Source organism: Epinephelus fuscoguttatus, linkage group LG23, assembly GCF_011397635.1.
Source record: "Epinephelus fuscoguttatus linkage group LG23, E.fuscoguttatus.final_Chr_v1".
NCBI classification, from domain to species: Eukaryota; Metazoa; Chordata; class Actinopteri; order Perciformes; family Serranidae; genus Epinephelus; species Epinephelus fuscoguttatus.
The window spans coordinates 4,516,326-4,530,706 of record NC_064774.1 but is presented as its reverse complement, the minus strand read 5'-3'; the positions used below and the strand labels follow the sequence as shown (position 1 = coordinate 4,530,706).

The 14,381-nt window shown below is 42.3% G+C and overlaps 1 protein-coding gene across 7 annotated transcripts in view; it reads left to right on the top strand.

Moving 5' to 3' along the window:
- The window catches only part of LOC125883744 (zinc finger protein 239-like), a 128,580-nt gene that overhangs the window by 106,470 nt on the left and 7,729 nt on the right, over window positions 1-14,381 (top strand). For 4 of the 7 annotated variants that reach the window (XM_049568265.1, XM_049568264.1, XM_049568262.1 and 1 more), the window contains exon 2: window positions 11,546-13,243. The exons of 1 other annotated variant lie outside the window; for it this stretch is intronic. In XM_049568265.1, coding sequence (XP_049424222.1) covers window positions 11,546-12,511 — 966 coding nt within the window. In that variant the 3' untranslated portion in view covers window positions 12,512-13,243. Of the gene's footprint in view, window positions 1-726; window positions 2,280-9,836; window positions 10,043-11,545; window positions 13,244-14,381 lie in introns of those variants that run through there. 2 more of the 7 variants (XM_049568267.1, XM_049568261.1) reach the window with 2 other exon arrangements.

Here is a 14,381-nt window from a genome sequence, read left to right as displayed (position 1 = left end):
AATATAAATCTGAAGTATAAAATAGATCAAAACAGGATCATTCACACTAATCGTAATATAAATTCTGTGATACCCTGAAACGCAATATATTCTTAAACAGTTATCGTACCATGAAAATCTCACACCGTGGCAGCCCTAGTGTGCTCGGATTAATTTGGCACAGCAGTCATAATAATTTTGTTGAAATGGAAACTCAACTCCTGACATTAACTGCTGGTGTTCTTCACCACTGTTTTGAAAGAAGGAAATAATGGGAGCACCAAGGGGACCAGCTTTAAGAGTCACATTGTCTTTGTGAATAAGTGCTGCACAGTGGATCTGATTTATGACAAATGGTTTGTGAGTTATGAAAAGTAACTGATAAATATTTAAAGAAAATGAGAAAAGACTTTGGTGTGTCAGTTAGCCTGTACAGTCATGGGGGAGACATGAGCACAAGTCAAGAATCTCAGGTCCAACCCAAAACCACTAAACCACTAAATTATGGAGAGAAGTATCAGTGAGAGTCGCATTGATAAGTAGTATTGGTATCAATTCCAATCCAAAAGTCAAAACCTAAATAAAAACTATTCTGTAAGTTATTTATCATAACATTTGTTGGTGGTAATGCATTAGTCAGACATTGTGGGTTATGTTTGGCAGACATGCTTTAAATGTAATTTATGGTTTTAGTTGGCTCGCTGCACCGTGACAACTCAGTAACTCTTTTTCTGTTTGTTGCTATAGGAACAGAGAGGAAGAGAGGAACTTATACGTCACCACTGTGACAAATCCATCACATCTGGATCTTCAAAAATTCATCAAAGAGTTCAAACTGGAGAGAAACCATACAGCTGCGACCAACGTAGCTTAAAAAATCACCACCGTGTTCACACTGCAGAGAAGTTGCAATGCACCTCCGTTAAAACTCCCCAAAGAATTCACACAGGAAAGAAACTGTACAGCTGTGATCAATGTGGCAAAGCTTTTACAAGGTCAGATGTCTTAAAAACCCATCAACGCAGTCACACAGGAGAGAAACCATATAGCTGTGATCAATGTGGCAAAGCTTATACATGCGCAGGTAGCTTGAAAACCCATCAATACAGTCACGCAGCAGAGAAACCATACAGCTGTGATCAATGTGGCAAAGCTTTCACACGATCAGAGAAGTTGAAAGCCCATAAACGCAGTCACACAGGAGAGAAACCATACAGCTGTGATCAATGCGGCAAAACTTTCACACGATCAGAGAACTTGAAAGTCCATCAACGCAGTCACACAGGAGAGAAACCGTACAGCTGTGATCAATGTGGCAAAACTTTCATACGATCAGAGAACTTGAAAGTCCATCAACGCAGGCACACAGGAGAGAAGCCATACGGGTGCAACCAGTGTGGGAAAAAGTTTGCCCACATCAGAACCCTAATATCTCATAAATATATTCACACAGGAGAGAAACGATACAAGTGTGATCTATGTGGCAAAGCCTTTGCACGGTCAGGGGCCTTAAAAAACCACCAACGTATTCACACAGGAGAGAAACCGTACAGCTGTGATCAATGTGGCAAAGCCTTTGGAGATTCAGGGGTCTTAAAAAAACACCAACGTATTCACACAGGAGAGAAACCGTACAGCTGTGATCAATGTGGCAAAGCCTTTGCACTGTCAGGGGCCTTAAAAAAACACCAACATATTCACACAGGAGAGAAACCGTACAGCTGTGATCAATGTGGCAAAACCTTTGCACTGTCAGGGGCCTTAAAAAGCCACCAACGTATTCACACAGGAGAGAAACCGTACTGGTGTGACCAATGTGGAAGATTATTTGCCTGGTGCAGTCATTTGAGAGCCCACCAATGCCGGCATGCAGAAGAGAACCCGAACAGTTGTGACTAGTGTGAGAAAGCTTTTATTGAACGGTATGACCTAAAAATCCACCGTGTTCACACCAGAGAGAACCCGTCCTGATGTGACCAATGTTGGTAGTGACATTAAAGCCCACAAATGTGTTTACCCTGCATTGTTTTGGACATTTTCAGGGCCAGGCAAACATCTTCTTACTGCTTCCTCCCCATGCCCTGATAGCTGTGTTGATATCTTACTTTTGTCTTTGATTATTTTTATCTGTTTTTTATTTCAACTGTAACTCTATGTTGGACCACCAGATTCCTCCCTGTAGGACTCCCATGTGTGAGAGCTGACCACAAACTTTTCAAAATCAATCATGCAACTGTCCGGGGCAATGTTGCAGCTCACAATGCACCCGACCCTGAAGCGTATCTCTGCGACTGGTGAGCCCACAGGATGGTGACTCCATGTTGATCTTTGGGACTGTGCCCCACCGAGCCCCATGAGTCAAGTCCATGTAGATATATATAGGCTGATTGACCAAATAAGCATTTGAAAACTGATATTGATGCCTCTTACCATGGCTGTGATCAAAGTATTTGCATCAGCCTGAGACCTCTATCACAGACAGGCTCTGCAGTCTCAGACGCTGACTCAACATGCTGAATGAAATGTTTAGTGACTTGACTGATTTTTGGTCCCGTGTGCACCTTCCCTCTCTAGCCTGCCTCCAGAAGGGGGCTCTGTTTCTGTTGTCATGGCGAGGTGCTCCAGGTCTGATCCATCAGGGTCTGTTGACTCACTGTCAGTCTGGCCCAGGGGCGATTCTCGGATCAGAGGGGTTTTTTTTATTGTTGTTGTTGGTGACATGCAGCAAAGGGCCACGGGCTGGAGTCAAACCCGGGCCGCTGCGGCAACGCTCTTGTACATGGGGCGCCTGCTCTACCACTAAGCCACCGACGCCCCAGGATCATAGGTTTAGGGGTGCTGAGCACCCAGAGAGCTGCCCGGCCAGGCAAGATAAATTTCACTGTTTTTTACATTTTAACGCAGTTTCATTCCCACATTTGTGAAAGAAAAGCACAACACTTTTTGGGGAAAGTTTGTGACTAAACCATCAAATCTGATCAAGGTTATTTAAATGCTGAGCCACAGCAAAAGAGGAATGGATTGGAATCATAAAAGAAACAGATGGTAACCCTAATTTCTGGGAGAGGATAACTCATTTTGATACAGCAGCTCCTCAACATACACATTAACAGTATGTTTGTTTCTGGAGTAAACCAGCCCCCTATAGTGAGTACCAAAAATACCAAAACTGGACCTTGGACTTGTTTTTTGGACTTTTATTTGAAATGAAATGCACAACATGTAACATTAACACATTAACGGTAATTGACTTTTTTTGTTTGTCTCTGCCTTTTTCCTTCTTGTCTGTATTATATCATACAAATACATGAATAAAAATATACTTCAAAAAAGAATAGAAGTTATAATGTTAATGGGCATCCAGTCAGTTAGCTAGTCAGTAGCACCTTGGCTTTAATATGAACACATGCACATGACACAACAGCTAGCTTCTCTCATTCCAATTCAAACAGAGGATAGTGGTACTGACCACCTGTAACGTTTCCTAGTTAGAAAAAACGTCAGCTAACTCCTACCTAACAACATGAACAGTGACCTACGATTAAATGCAGCAAAAATGAGGACTGGTAATGATAATAATGTGTTGGTATTGAGTGGTAGAAGTTAAGAAATGTGCCACATATCCTGGTTTAAGCCAGGTACTTACACCACTACTGCATATCACCCACTCTGGAAGGCAGCGGGAAAGGTGGGCGGGATGGGGTGGATTAAACTTTTTTTTGGGGGGGGGGGGTGCTGTATTTTTGTTGTTAAAATAAAATATTATGTTGTATAATATTATATTATTAGCTTGTTCAAAAAGAAGGACATACAGTAAAAAATTTTTTTTAAAAATCTCTCAAATTTTAGGGGTGCTTGAGCACCCCCAAAAATGGGCTAGAAATGCCTACGGTCTGGCCCCTCCCCTTGGACCACTTTGCCTCTCAAGACCCAACCAGGAGCAACGGCTGGGACACCACAGCTCCCAGTATGACAGGGACATGAAAATCCCTCCACAATGTTTAGGTTTCCAGCTCAGACTGTTTGCTCCTGTTGATGACATCAGGACACCAAAGTCTTCTGAGCTCTGAGCATCATCAACAAGTTAAATAGCAGATTAATATGATGTATGTTGTCATGTGTAACATATTTGATGTCTTATCCAGTGTCTTGCATGTGTCCTGTGTTTGTCCACATGTAGAAGACAGCTGGGTTTTTCTTGCTGAGGTCCACCTGTATAAAGACGGAGGCTCAGCAGGGCGCAGCTCTTCTTCTTTTTGACTCTTGTTGGAGGTACAGAGACAGAAGTTGAGTTGAAGCCTGTTTGTTTGTGTGTGGAGGATTTAATGTCCATATCATCAGATGAGTTCAGCCTTTAATAAAAATAGTTTGTAGACTCTGCAGTGGGATTAAAGTTCCTGGTGCTGGTCTTTGCTCCTGTCACAGTCTCATTACTAAAGCTCAGACGCTCCTCAGGATCAGCTCCACAGTTTCACTGACACTTTTTGGTGCTGAATTCAGGAGTGCAAACACCTCGCTTTTTTCAGCAGATGTGTTTTTGTCACATCAGTTTAGGTGACTTGTGTGAACTCTCCAGATTCTGAGAGGCTTTTTTGTGGGTGGGTGACAGATCATTGTCGTCTCTCTGGACCGTGGCTGACACGGCAGCAAACACATGAAAGTTTGTCTCGTTGGCTCAGACAGAAACAGAGATTAAGGTTTTATCTGGTTATCTGACAACTTCAACAAATAGAATGTGGAAGAGATGATTATGTGTGGATACGATAAAAAGAAGCAAAGTCAAAAAAAAAGATTACATCAGACCATATGATGATGAAATGAATAATTTATTGTAGATAAAATAAAAAGTAGGGATACGCCACATTGGATTTTTCATCAATATCCAACATGCCAATATAAAACAGCTTATTTGGCCAATACCAATATCAATATATCCACTTTTTTCCCCACTTATTTTAGGGGATCATCAGATCTCTTCTGTAGTGGAATAAACATCATATTAAGCATGTATGCTCTTATCATGATGGCCCACCAGCAGTTGGAGACACTAAATACAATACTTTAATGTAATATTCATTCATTGTGCGGAATAAGAAAAAGCATGTTGGCTGATTCTGATGATGTGCCAATATTATGGTATATCCCTAATAGAAAGGATTATAGGTGAGTGACTGAGTACATGAGGTCATTATTAAATGTGGAGTATATGAGCATGTTAATCAGTATAAGAATGTGTGTGAGAACACACAGTGTAGTATGGCGGGAATAAAGTCATTGTATAGTGTGCCGAAAATGTCAAAGTGCATCATGGTACGAAAAAAATGACATAGTGCAGTATGTCAAAGAAACATCATAAAATAATATGTAAGAAAAAAGTCAAAGTATATGGCAAAAAAATCTTAGTATGCCAAAACTGTTTAAGTACAGCATGCTAAAAAAAAAAGTCATAGTATAGTATGTCAAAATAAAAGTCACAGTGTAGTATGTCCAAAAATGACATGGTACAGGGTGCCAAGAAATGTGATATGTAATAAAGAAAACAAAGTTTTGTGAAAGCAAAACAAAATCAAAGACACAGTATTCACCAAAATGACACCATTTATCAGCCAGAAACTGTAAAAACAGAAATCATTGTTAGATTTTCAAATTTCCGACTGTAATTGGACGCATCACGTGTGACATCACGTGTGCAGTATAAGATAAGATAAGATAAGATACACCTTTATTGATCCCATAATTGAGAAATTCCAGTGTTACAGCGGTCAAGGGGAAAGAGTCAGATTAAAGATGTCAATATTTAAAAACTTAAAAACACTAGACATGCAAAAAAGTACAAAAATACAGAAAACAGAAATAAAAATTAACAATAATGAGCAGTGGATAAAAAGTGATCAATGTGTTAAAGTGAACATATTTAGTGCAAAGTGAATATTGAATGTGCAAATAAACAACAACATGGGGGACAGGTATGCTCATAGTGGTGTTTATAAGAGTCCGTGCAGTCTACTGTGAGCAGTCTACTGTGAGCAGTGCTGGTTGTGAAGCCTGACAGCAGCAGGCAGGAAGGACCTGTGATACCGTTCCTTCACACACTATGGGTGAATCAGTCTATCGCTGAAGGAGCTCTCCATATTTTTTCTCTCCTCCTGCAGAGGATGGGAGTCATTAGTCCTCAGAGATGACAGCTTGGCTGTCATCCTCCTTTCTTCCACCACCTGCACAGAGTCCAGAGAGCATCCCAGGACAGAGCTGGCCTTCTTGATCAGCTTGTCCAGTCTCTTCCTATCTGCGGCCGAGTCGCTGCTGCACCAGCAGACCACTTCGTAAAAGATGGCTGATGCCACCACAGTGTCAAAGAAGGTCTTCAGGATTGCCCCCTGCACTCCAAAAGACCTGAGCCGCCTCAGCAGGTAGAGTCTGCTTTGGCCTTTCCTGTACAGTGCTGTTATGTGGTCAGTCCAGTCCAGTTTATTGTTAAGATGAACACCCAGGTATTTATAAGATGTCACCATCTCAATGTCCTTTCCCTGGATGTTCACCGGTGTTGGGGGGAGGAGTCTGCGCCTGCGAAAATCCACCATCAGCTCTTTGGTTTTCCCCGCGTTGATCTGAAGGTGGTTCCTCAGGCACCAGTCCGCAAAGTCCTGGTTCAGTTCTCTGTACTCCCTGTCATCCCCATCTGTGATGAGGCCGACTATGGCAGAGTCGTCAGAGAACTTCTGCAGATGACAGGTGGGGGTGTCGTGTGTACTGCAGACAACCAAGTCCGATACACAATCCTGGGTCCTGACATACTGCGGCCGGTCCGTGAGGTAGTCCAGGATCCAGGACGTGAGGTGATTAGCCACCCCCATGTGCTCCAGTTTGTCCCTCAGAAGTGCAGGCTGTATGGTGTTGAAAGCGCTGGAGAAATCAAAGAACATGATTCTCACAGAGCTTCCAGGCTTCTCCAGGTGAGAAAGAGCTCTATGCAGGAGGAAGATGACAGCGTGGTCCACCCCAATGCCAGGCTGGTAGGCAAACTGCAGCGGGTCCATTGAAGAGCCTTCTGCGGGGCGGAGACGAGACAGGACCAGGCGCTCCAGAGTCTTCATGAGGTGCGATGTTAATGCCACCGGTCTGAAGCTGCTGAAGTCCTTGGGGTGAGTCTTGGGCACAGGTACCACGCAGGATGTCTTCCACAGCTGTGGTACTCTTCCCAGCCTCAGGCTCAGGCTGAAGATGGTTTCAACTATCCCGCACAGTTTGTCTGCACAGGACTTCAGGAGCCTGGAGCTGATGCCGTCTGGACCCGCAGCCTTCCTTGTCTTTGTCTTCCTCAGCTGATCTCTCACCTGACAGGTAGTGAAGGACAAGCTGGAGCAGGGGGGCTGTGTGCTGGGGGATGGAGGTGATGAGGTGGGGCGTGGTGAGATGTCCGGGGGAGCGGGAACGGGGGAGGTGTCGAAGCAGTGTGCCAGGAGTGTAGGTGGGGGGGAAGGTGAAGGTGAGGATGAGGGGGGTTGCAGCCGTGATGTCTGGGCCAGGGGAGGGGCAGACTGATCAAATCTATTGAAGAACGGATTCAGATCATTCACCCACTGCTGGTCGCCTCTGGCCTGGGAGTCTGGTTGTTTGTGTCCTGAGATGGTTTTCAGACCTCTCCAGACTCCGCTGACGTCACTCTGCTGCTGCTGTTCCTCCATCTTCTTTTTATATCCTTCCTTTCCCAACCTGATGTTTCTCCGTAGCTCCTTCTGCATGGCCTTCAGCTCCTCCTTGTTTCCAAAGTTAAAAGCTCTCCTGAAGGAGAGCTTTTAACTCTTAACAGTGGTCTCAAAGCAGTCTTTCAGGGCCTCCTTGGCCTCATCAGACCACCTCTTCACAGTGCGGGTAGTTGCTGGTTCTCTCTGCACCAGAGGTCTGTAGACAGGCAGAAGATGAACCAGGTTGTGATCAGCTCTTCCCAGGGGGGCAGGGGGGGTGAGTGGTATGCTTCCTTGGTGCTGGCATAAAATAAATCCAGTGTTTTATTGTCTCTGGTGTGGCAGGAAACATACTGGGTGAAGGTGGGCAGGGTGGTGGATGGACAGGTTGGTGGTTGAAGTATATGAGCATGTTCATCAGTCAGTATAAGAATGTGTGTGAGAACACACAGTGTAGAATGGCGGGAAAAATGTCATTGTATAGTGTGCCGAAAATGTCAAAGTGCATCATGGTACGAAAAAAATGATATAGTATAGTACATACCTGTGGATACTCTCATTTATCCAGGTCATAGTTATCTCAAGGCAATTGAATCGAACGCAACTGGACTTGGTTTTGTCTTAGAAGACGTTTCACCTCTTATCCAAGAGGCTTCATCAGTTCATGCTTGTCTGACTAGGCTGGAACTAGTGTGGAAACAAAACAGGTATTTAACCTGGGTTTTTTTTTTGTCTGGGGTATCTGAAAAACTCAGGAGGATCTTCAACAAACACCACATCCCTGTGTATTTCAAACCCAGTAACACACTCAAACAAAGACTGGTACATCCAAAAGACCGTACACCACACACCCAGAAAAGCAACCTAGTGTACGCTGTCCAATGCAGCGAGGAATGCCCAGACTTGTACATTGGTGAAACAAAACAACCACTAAACAAACGCATGGCCCAACACAGAAGGGCTAACTCGTCAGGGCGAGACTCAGCTGTCTATTTACATCTCAAGGAGAAAGCACACTCCTTTGAAGACAGCAACGTGCACATTTTGGACAGAGAAGACAGATGGTTTGAAAGAGGTGTAAAAGAAGCCATCTATGTGAAATTGGAAAAACCATCTCTCAACAGAGGAGGAGGTCTGCGACACCACCTACCCCCCACCTATAATGCTGTCCTTTCATCCTTGCCCAGGAGACTTAACAGCTTAACCTCGAAAAACAATGGTCGTTCACAAATGGCCTCATGTGACTCTAATGAGTCCAACGACCACCGTTGCAGCAGGAGTTTCAACGGCCGTCGTTGACACACCATTGGAGCACTAACAAACCAGTGACATCATTGGCCTTGTGAAGACCTGTTTTTTAGTTCCAGCCTAGTCAGACAAGCATGAACTGATGAAGCCTCTTGGATAAGAGGTGAAACGTCTTCTAAGACAAAACTAAGTCCAGTTGCGTTTGATTCAATTGCCTTGAGAGTATAGTACATAAAAAATGTCAGAGTGTAGTATGAAAATCATAAAATAATATGTAAGAAAAAAGTCAAAGTATATGGCAAAAAATCTTAGTATGCCAAAAATGTTTAAGTACAGCACGCTAAAAACAAAAGTCATAGTATAGTATGTCAAAATAAAAGTCACAGTGTAGTAAGAAAGAAAACAAAGTTTTGTGAAAGCAAAACAAAATCAAAAACACAGTATTCACCAAAATGACACCATTTATCAGCCAGAAACTGTAAAAACAGAAATCACTGTTAGATTATCAAATTTCCGACTGTAATTGAACGCATCACGTGTGACAAATGCTTCTGTAAAAACATTTAAATAAATAAATGTGAGCTTGAAATAGTGATATTGAATAAACTGTTTATACGAACTGTTAATTAAACTGAGGCTTTTTTTCAACTCCAGGTTTCTGTCTTCAACTTTTAACTTTCAGACATCAAAAGCTAAGTTATAAAAATCTATTATATGGTGGAGGAAGGTTGGTGGATTTTCCCCCAGTAACTCATGTATTCTCGAGGAAAAATATTTGGAGCTTCAGGAGGGTAAAAAAAAGTTGCACCCAGTCACCCCTTCCTCTGATAAATAAAGAACAGTCCCTAAAGTTCTATAGATCCCCCATTCAACTTTTCTATTCAAGCAACTTGAAAAGAACTCATTACTTCCTGGCGGGAAATTTTCTTCCTTAGCAACAGTAACTAAGAGGAGCGTGGCTTATAACAGGAAGGCTCCTTACGACTCAGCCCAGGACATCAGAGTCCATGAGAGAGGAGGAGCAGTAGAGGAGCGGAATGGAGGAGGACAAGCAGAACCCGGAGCACCGGAGCAACAAGGTCCGGAGAAGACAAGCAGCAGGCTCGTCCTCTGATAGCAGCGATGTTGAGGTGAGTGTTGATGACGTCATGGATAAAAAGGGCTTGACAGCAGCCACACTAAAGACACGAGGAAGAGTCTCGAGGCTCCGTGGATCATCCGCTCATTCTCTGGTTCCACATCACATCTGGAGAAAGGAAATGTAACAAAGCAAAAAGGTTTTTATGTCTCCGTGTTTCCTGTTTTCATCTTTAACTCTAAACACTGAGGAAATACTTTTGTTGGTCGGGATTTTCCCGCGCGTGGAAAACACAATAGGGCTCGAAAAGGTGACGTTGCGGAAGTGGAAAAACCGCAATGCATTGCGGGCTTAACGGGCAATTGGAAAGTCTGTTTACGTTGCGCGACGCTACGGTTGTGTTTTGTTGTTGTTCTTTTAGCGAATTAACATTAACGTTAGCGATATAAAATGGTGCAAACTTGCTGTGTAGTTAACTGCCACAATCGTTCTCACTATCGCTACAGAAACAGAGGTCAGTGTATCTACTAAGGTAAAGTAGACTTAGGTTAATTAAGTTACTAATATTAACTCCATTCTGTTCATAGAACTTAAATAAATAATTTCTCTTTCACTTAAATGTTGTATTTCAATAAAGTTAGTAAAACTGTTTTCAATGGATTTATCTGAAATCAGTTAAAGTGACTTAAATCGATCTTTTTAACCAAATGTTCAGACTAAAGTTGCATTCACTCCACTAAAGTAAATTATTACTCTTTAGTTGAGAGAACTTAAATCTCTGTCGTAGCTGCTCAGCTCATTTGAGGAGACCGATTGCCTTAAACCATTCAAGTTTCAAAAGAAAGACTTCATGACTTACTGGTGGGAAATGTGTTGCCTTAGCAACAGTAACTGAGAGGGGCGGGGCTTAGCTTATTAAATTTTGACCAGGACCAGGAGCAGTTTTTATTTAATTTTTTAATTGTGTTGTTGTCTGGCTGTAACTTTTTGTGTGCTGCTGCCTCGGTGAGGTCTCCCTTTCAAAGGAGATCCTTGATATCAGCGGGACTCATCTGGTTAAATATGGCTTAGATAAATAAAATACTGCAAAATCAGACTAGATGTAACTTCAACAAATTCAACAAAAGTCCACAACATTTGCAGGGGCTCTCTGCATTTTCCAGCTGACTGGAAGCCATCACACATGCGACATCAATTGAAACGTCACCGAACGCATCATCTGTAATTGTTGAAGTTTGTTTTACCAGTCAGTCATGTGATAACTGGTGAATTTAATGTATAACTTTATGATCATCGGCACTTCTCCATCTTCCTCTCAGAGGGTGGGGGGCAGTTCCCTATGCGACTATGGACTCATCACCCTCCTTAAATCAAAACATCTCTGCGGGGTCTAATCGCCAAAGACTTCCCTCAGTTTTATTCTTTTATGCACATGTTAATATTCTTTTACTAAAGAAAATGAGTCTCTCCTGACTGAAATATCATCTATGGTTTTAGATCGCTCGCTCCACCCTGACATCTCACTGAATCTCTCTCCGTTTGTCTGTTGCTATAGAAACAGGGAGGAAGACAAGCACTCAAGCACCACCACTGTCAGCACTGTGACAAATCCTTCTCAACATCTGGATATTTAAAGGCCCACGAGAGAATTCACACTGGAGAGAAACTACACAGCTGTGACCAGTGTGGGAAAGCTTTCAGCAGTCAAGGTCGACTAAAAATTCACCAAAGTATACACACTGTAGAGAAACCACATAGCTGTGATGAATGTGGGAAAACTTTTCCTGCACCAAATCACCTAACTAAACACCAACGAATTCACACAGGAGAGAAACCATACAGTTGTGACCAATGTGGGAAAGCTTTCACTGATGCAACTACATTAAAAGTCCACCATCGTGTTCACACCGGAGAGAAACCATATAGCTGTGTGGAATGTGGGAAAGCTTTCAGACAGTTAAGCCACTTGAATAGTCATCACCACATTCACACAGGAGAGAAACCGTACAGCTGTGTGGAATGTGGGAAAGCTTTCACACAGTTGGGGTCTTTACAATTCCATCAGCGTACTCATACAGGAGAAAAACTATATGTCTGTGATCAGTGTGGGACAGCTTTCGGCACTCAAGGTCAAGTAGAAAGACATAAGCGTCGTCACAAAGGAGAGAAACCATACAGCTGTAACCAATGTGATAAAGCTTTCAGAACTCGAACGGAACTAATACTCCATGAGCGTGTTCACACAGGAGAGAAACCATACAGCTGTGTGGAATGTGGGAAAGCTTTCAGACAATTAGGCCATTTGAATAGTCATCACCGCATTCACATGGGAGAGAAACCTTACAGCTGTGAGGAATGTGGGAAAGCTTTCAGACAATTAAGCCATTTGAATCATCATCACCACATTCACACAGGAGAGAAACCATACAGCTGTGAGGAATGTGGGAAAACTTTCGCATCGTTAAGGTCTTTAAATTTCCATCAGCTTACTCATATTGTGATCGGTATGAGTACAGTATGAGTACTCATGCTCATACTGTGATCAGTGTGGGAAAGCTTTCTGCAGTCAAGGTAACCGAGAAAAACATCAGCGTCTTCACTCTGGAGAGAGACCATACCCGCGTGACCAATGTGAGAAAGCTCTCACTGATACATATAAATTAAAAGCCCACTATAGTGTTCACACTGGAGAGAGACCTCACAGCTGCAACCAGGGTGTGAAAGCTTTCCTTACTCGAGCTGACCTCGTAAGACACCAACGTGTTCACACTGGAGAGAGACCGTACAAGTGTGATCAATGTGGGAAAACTTTTTCTGTGAGGAGCAATCTCAAATCCCACCAACTCACTCACACTGGATCATTCTGAAAGTTTTTCTGAGTGACGGCAGCTGTTTCCTCCTGCCTCCTCCTCATGCTGTGATAGCTGTGTTGTTATTCCCCTCCCATACCACTCCACCTTCAGAGGGAGGGTCCTGGAGGAATTTGGTCGGAGCCAGGGAAGCTGTTTCAACTGATTGAAGGTGTTTTCCTCCTAAGAACCAAATGAACTAGAGATCATCATGTGATGAGATCACTCTGTGAGCTCTGTGGGAGTGTTCTCAGGATGTTTGTGAATACGACCCCAGGTTTGATTTAGCGGTTTAGTCTTTGTTAATTATGTTTTTTTAATCCACTCAAATTTCGCTGATACTCCTGTAATAAAATATTCTACATTTGATGTAAATGTGTTGATGTCTTATCCAGTGTCTTGCATGTGTCCTGTCATAGTCTCACTACTAAAGCTCAGACGCTCCTCAGGATCAGCTCCACAGTTTCACTGACACTTTTTGGTGCTGAATTCAGGAGTGCAAACACCTCGCTTTTTTCAGCAGATGTGTTTTTGTCACATCAGTTTAGGTGACTTGTGTGAACTCTCCAGATTCTGAGAGGCTTTTTTTGGGGGTGGGTGACAGATCATTGTCGTCTCTCTGGACCGTGGCTGACACGGCAGCAAACACGTGAAAGTTTGTCTCGTTGGCTCAGACAGAAACAGAGATGAAGGTTAAAAATAAAATAAAAAATAATAATAATAATAATAATTAATATTAATTAAAAAATTACATCAGACCATATGATGATAAAATGAATAATTTATTGTAGATAAAATAAAAAGTAGGGATACACCATATTGGATTTTTCACCAATATCCCACATGCCAATATAAAACAGCTTATTTGGCCAATAGCAGTATCGATATATCCACTTTTTCCCCACTTATTTTAGGGGATCATCAGGTCTTTTCTGTAGTGGAATAAACATCACATTAAACATGTATACTCTTATCATGATGGCCCACCAGCAGATGGAGACACTAAATACAATACTTGAATGTAATATTCATTCATTGTGCAGAATAAGAAAAAGCATGTTGGCTGATTCTGATCGTTCATTTTAAAGATATCGATCAATACTGATGATGTGCCAATATTATGGTATATCCCTAATAGAAAGGATTATAGGTGAGTGACTGAATACATGAGGTCATTATTAAATGTGCAGTATATGAGCATGTTAATCAGTTAGTATAAGAATGTGTGTGTGAGAACACACAGTGTAGTATGGCGGGAAAAATGTCATTGTGTAGTGTGCCGAAAATGTCAAAGTGCATTATGCTAAGAAAATAATGACATAGTGTAGTATGGCAAAGAAACATCATAAAATAATATGTAAGAAAAAAGTCAAAGTATATGGCAAAAAATCTTAGTATTCCAAAAATATTTAAGTACAGCATGCTAAAAAAAGTCATAGTATAGTATGTCAAAATAAAAGTCACAGTGTAGTATGTCCAAAAATGACATGGTACAGGGTGCCAAAAAATGTGATAGTGTAGTAAAGAAAACAAAGTTTTGTG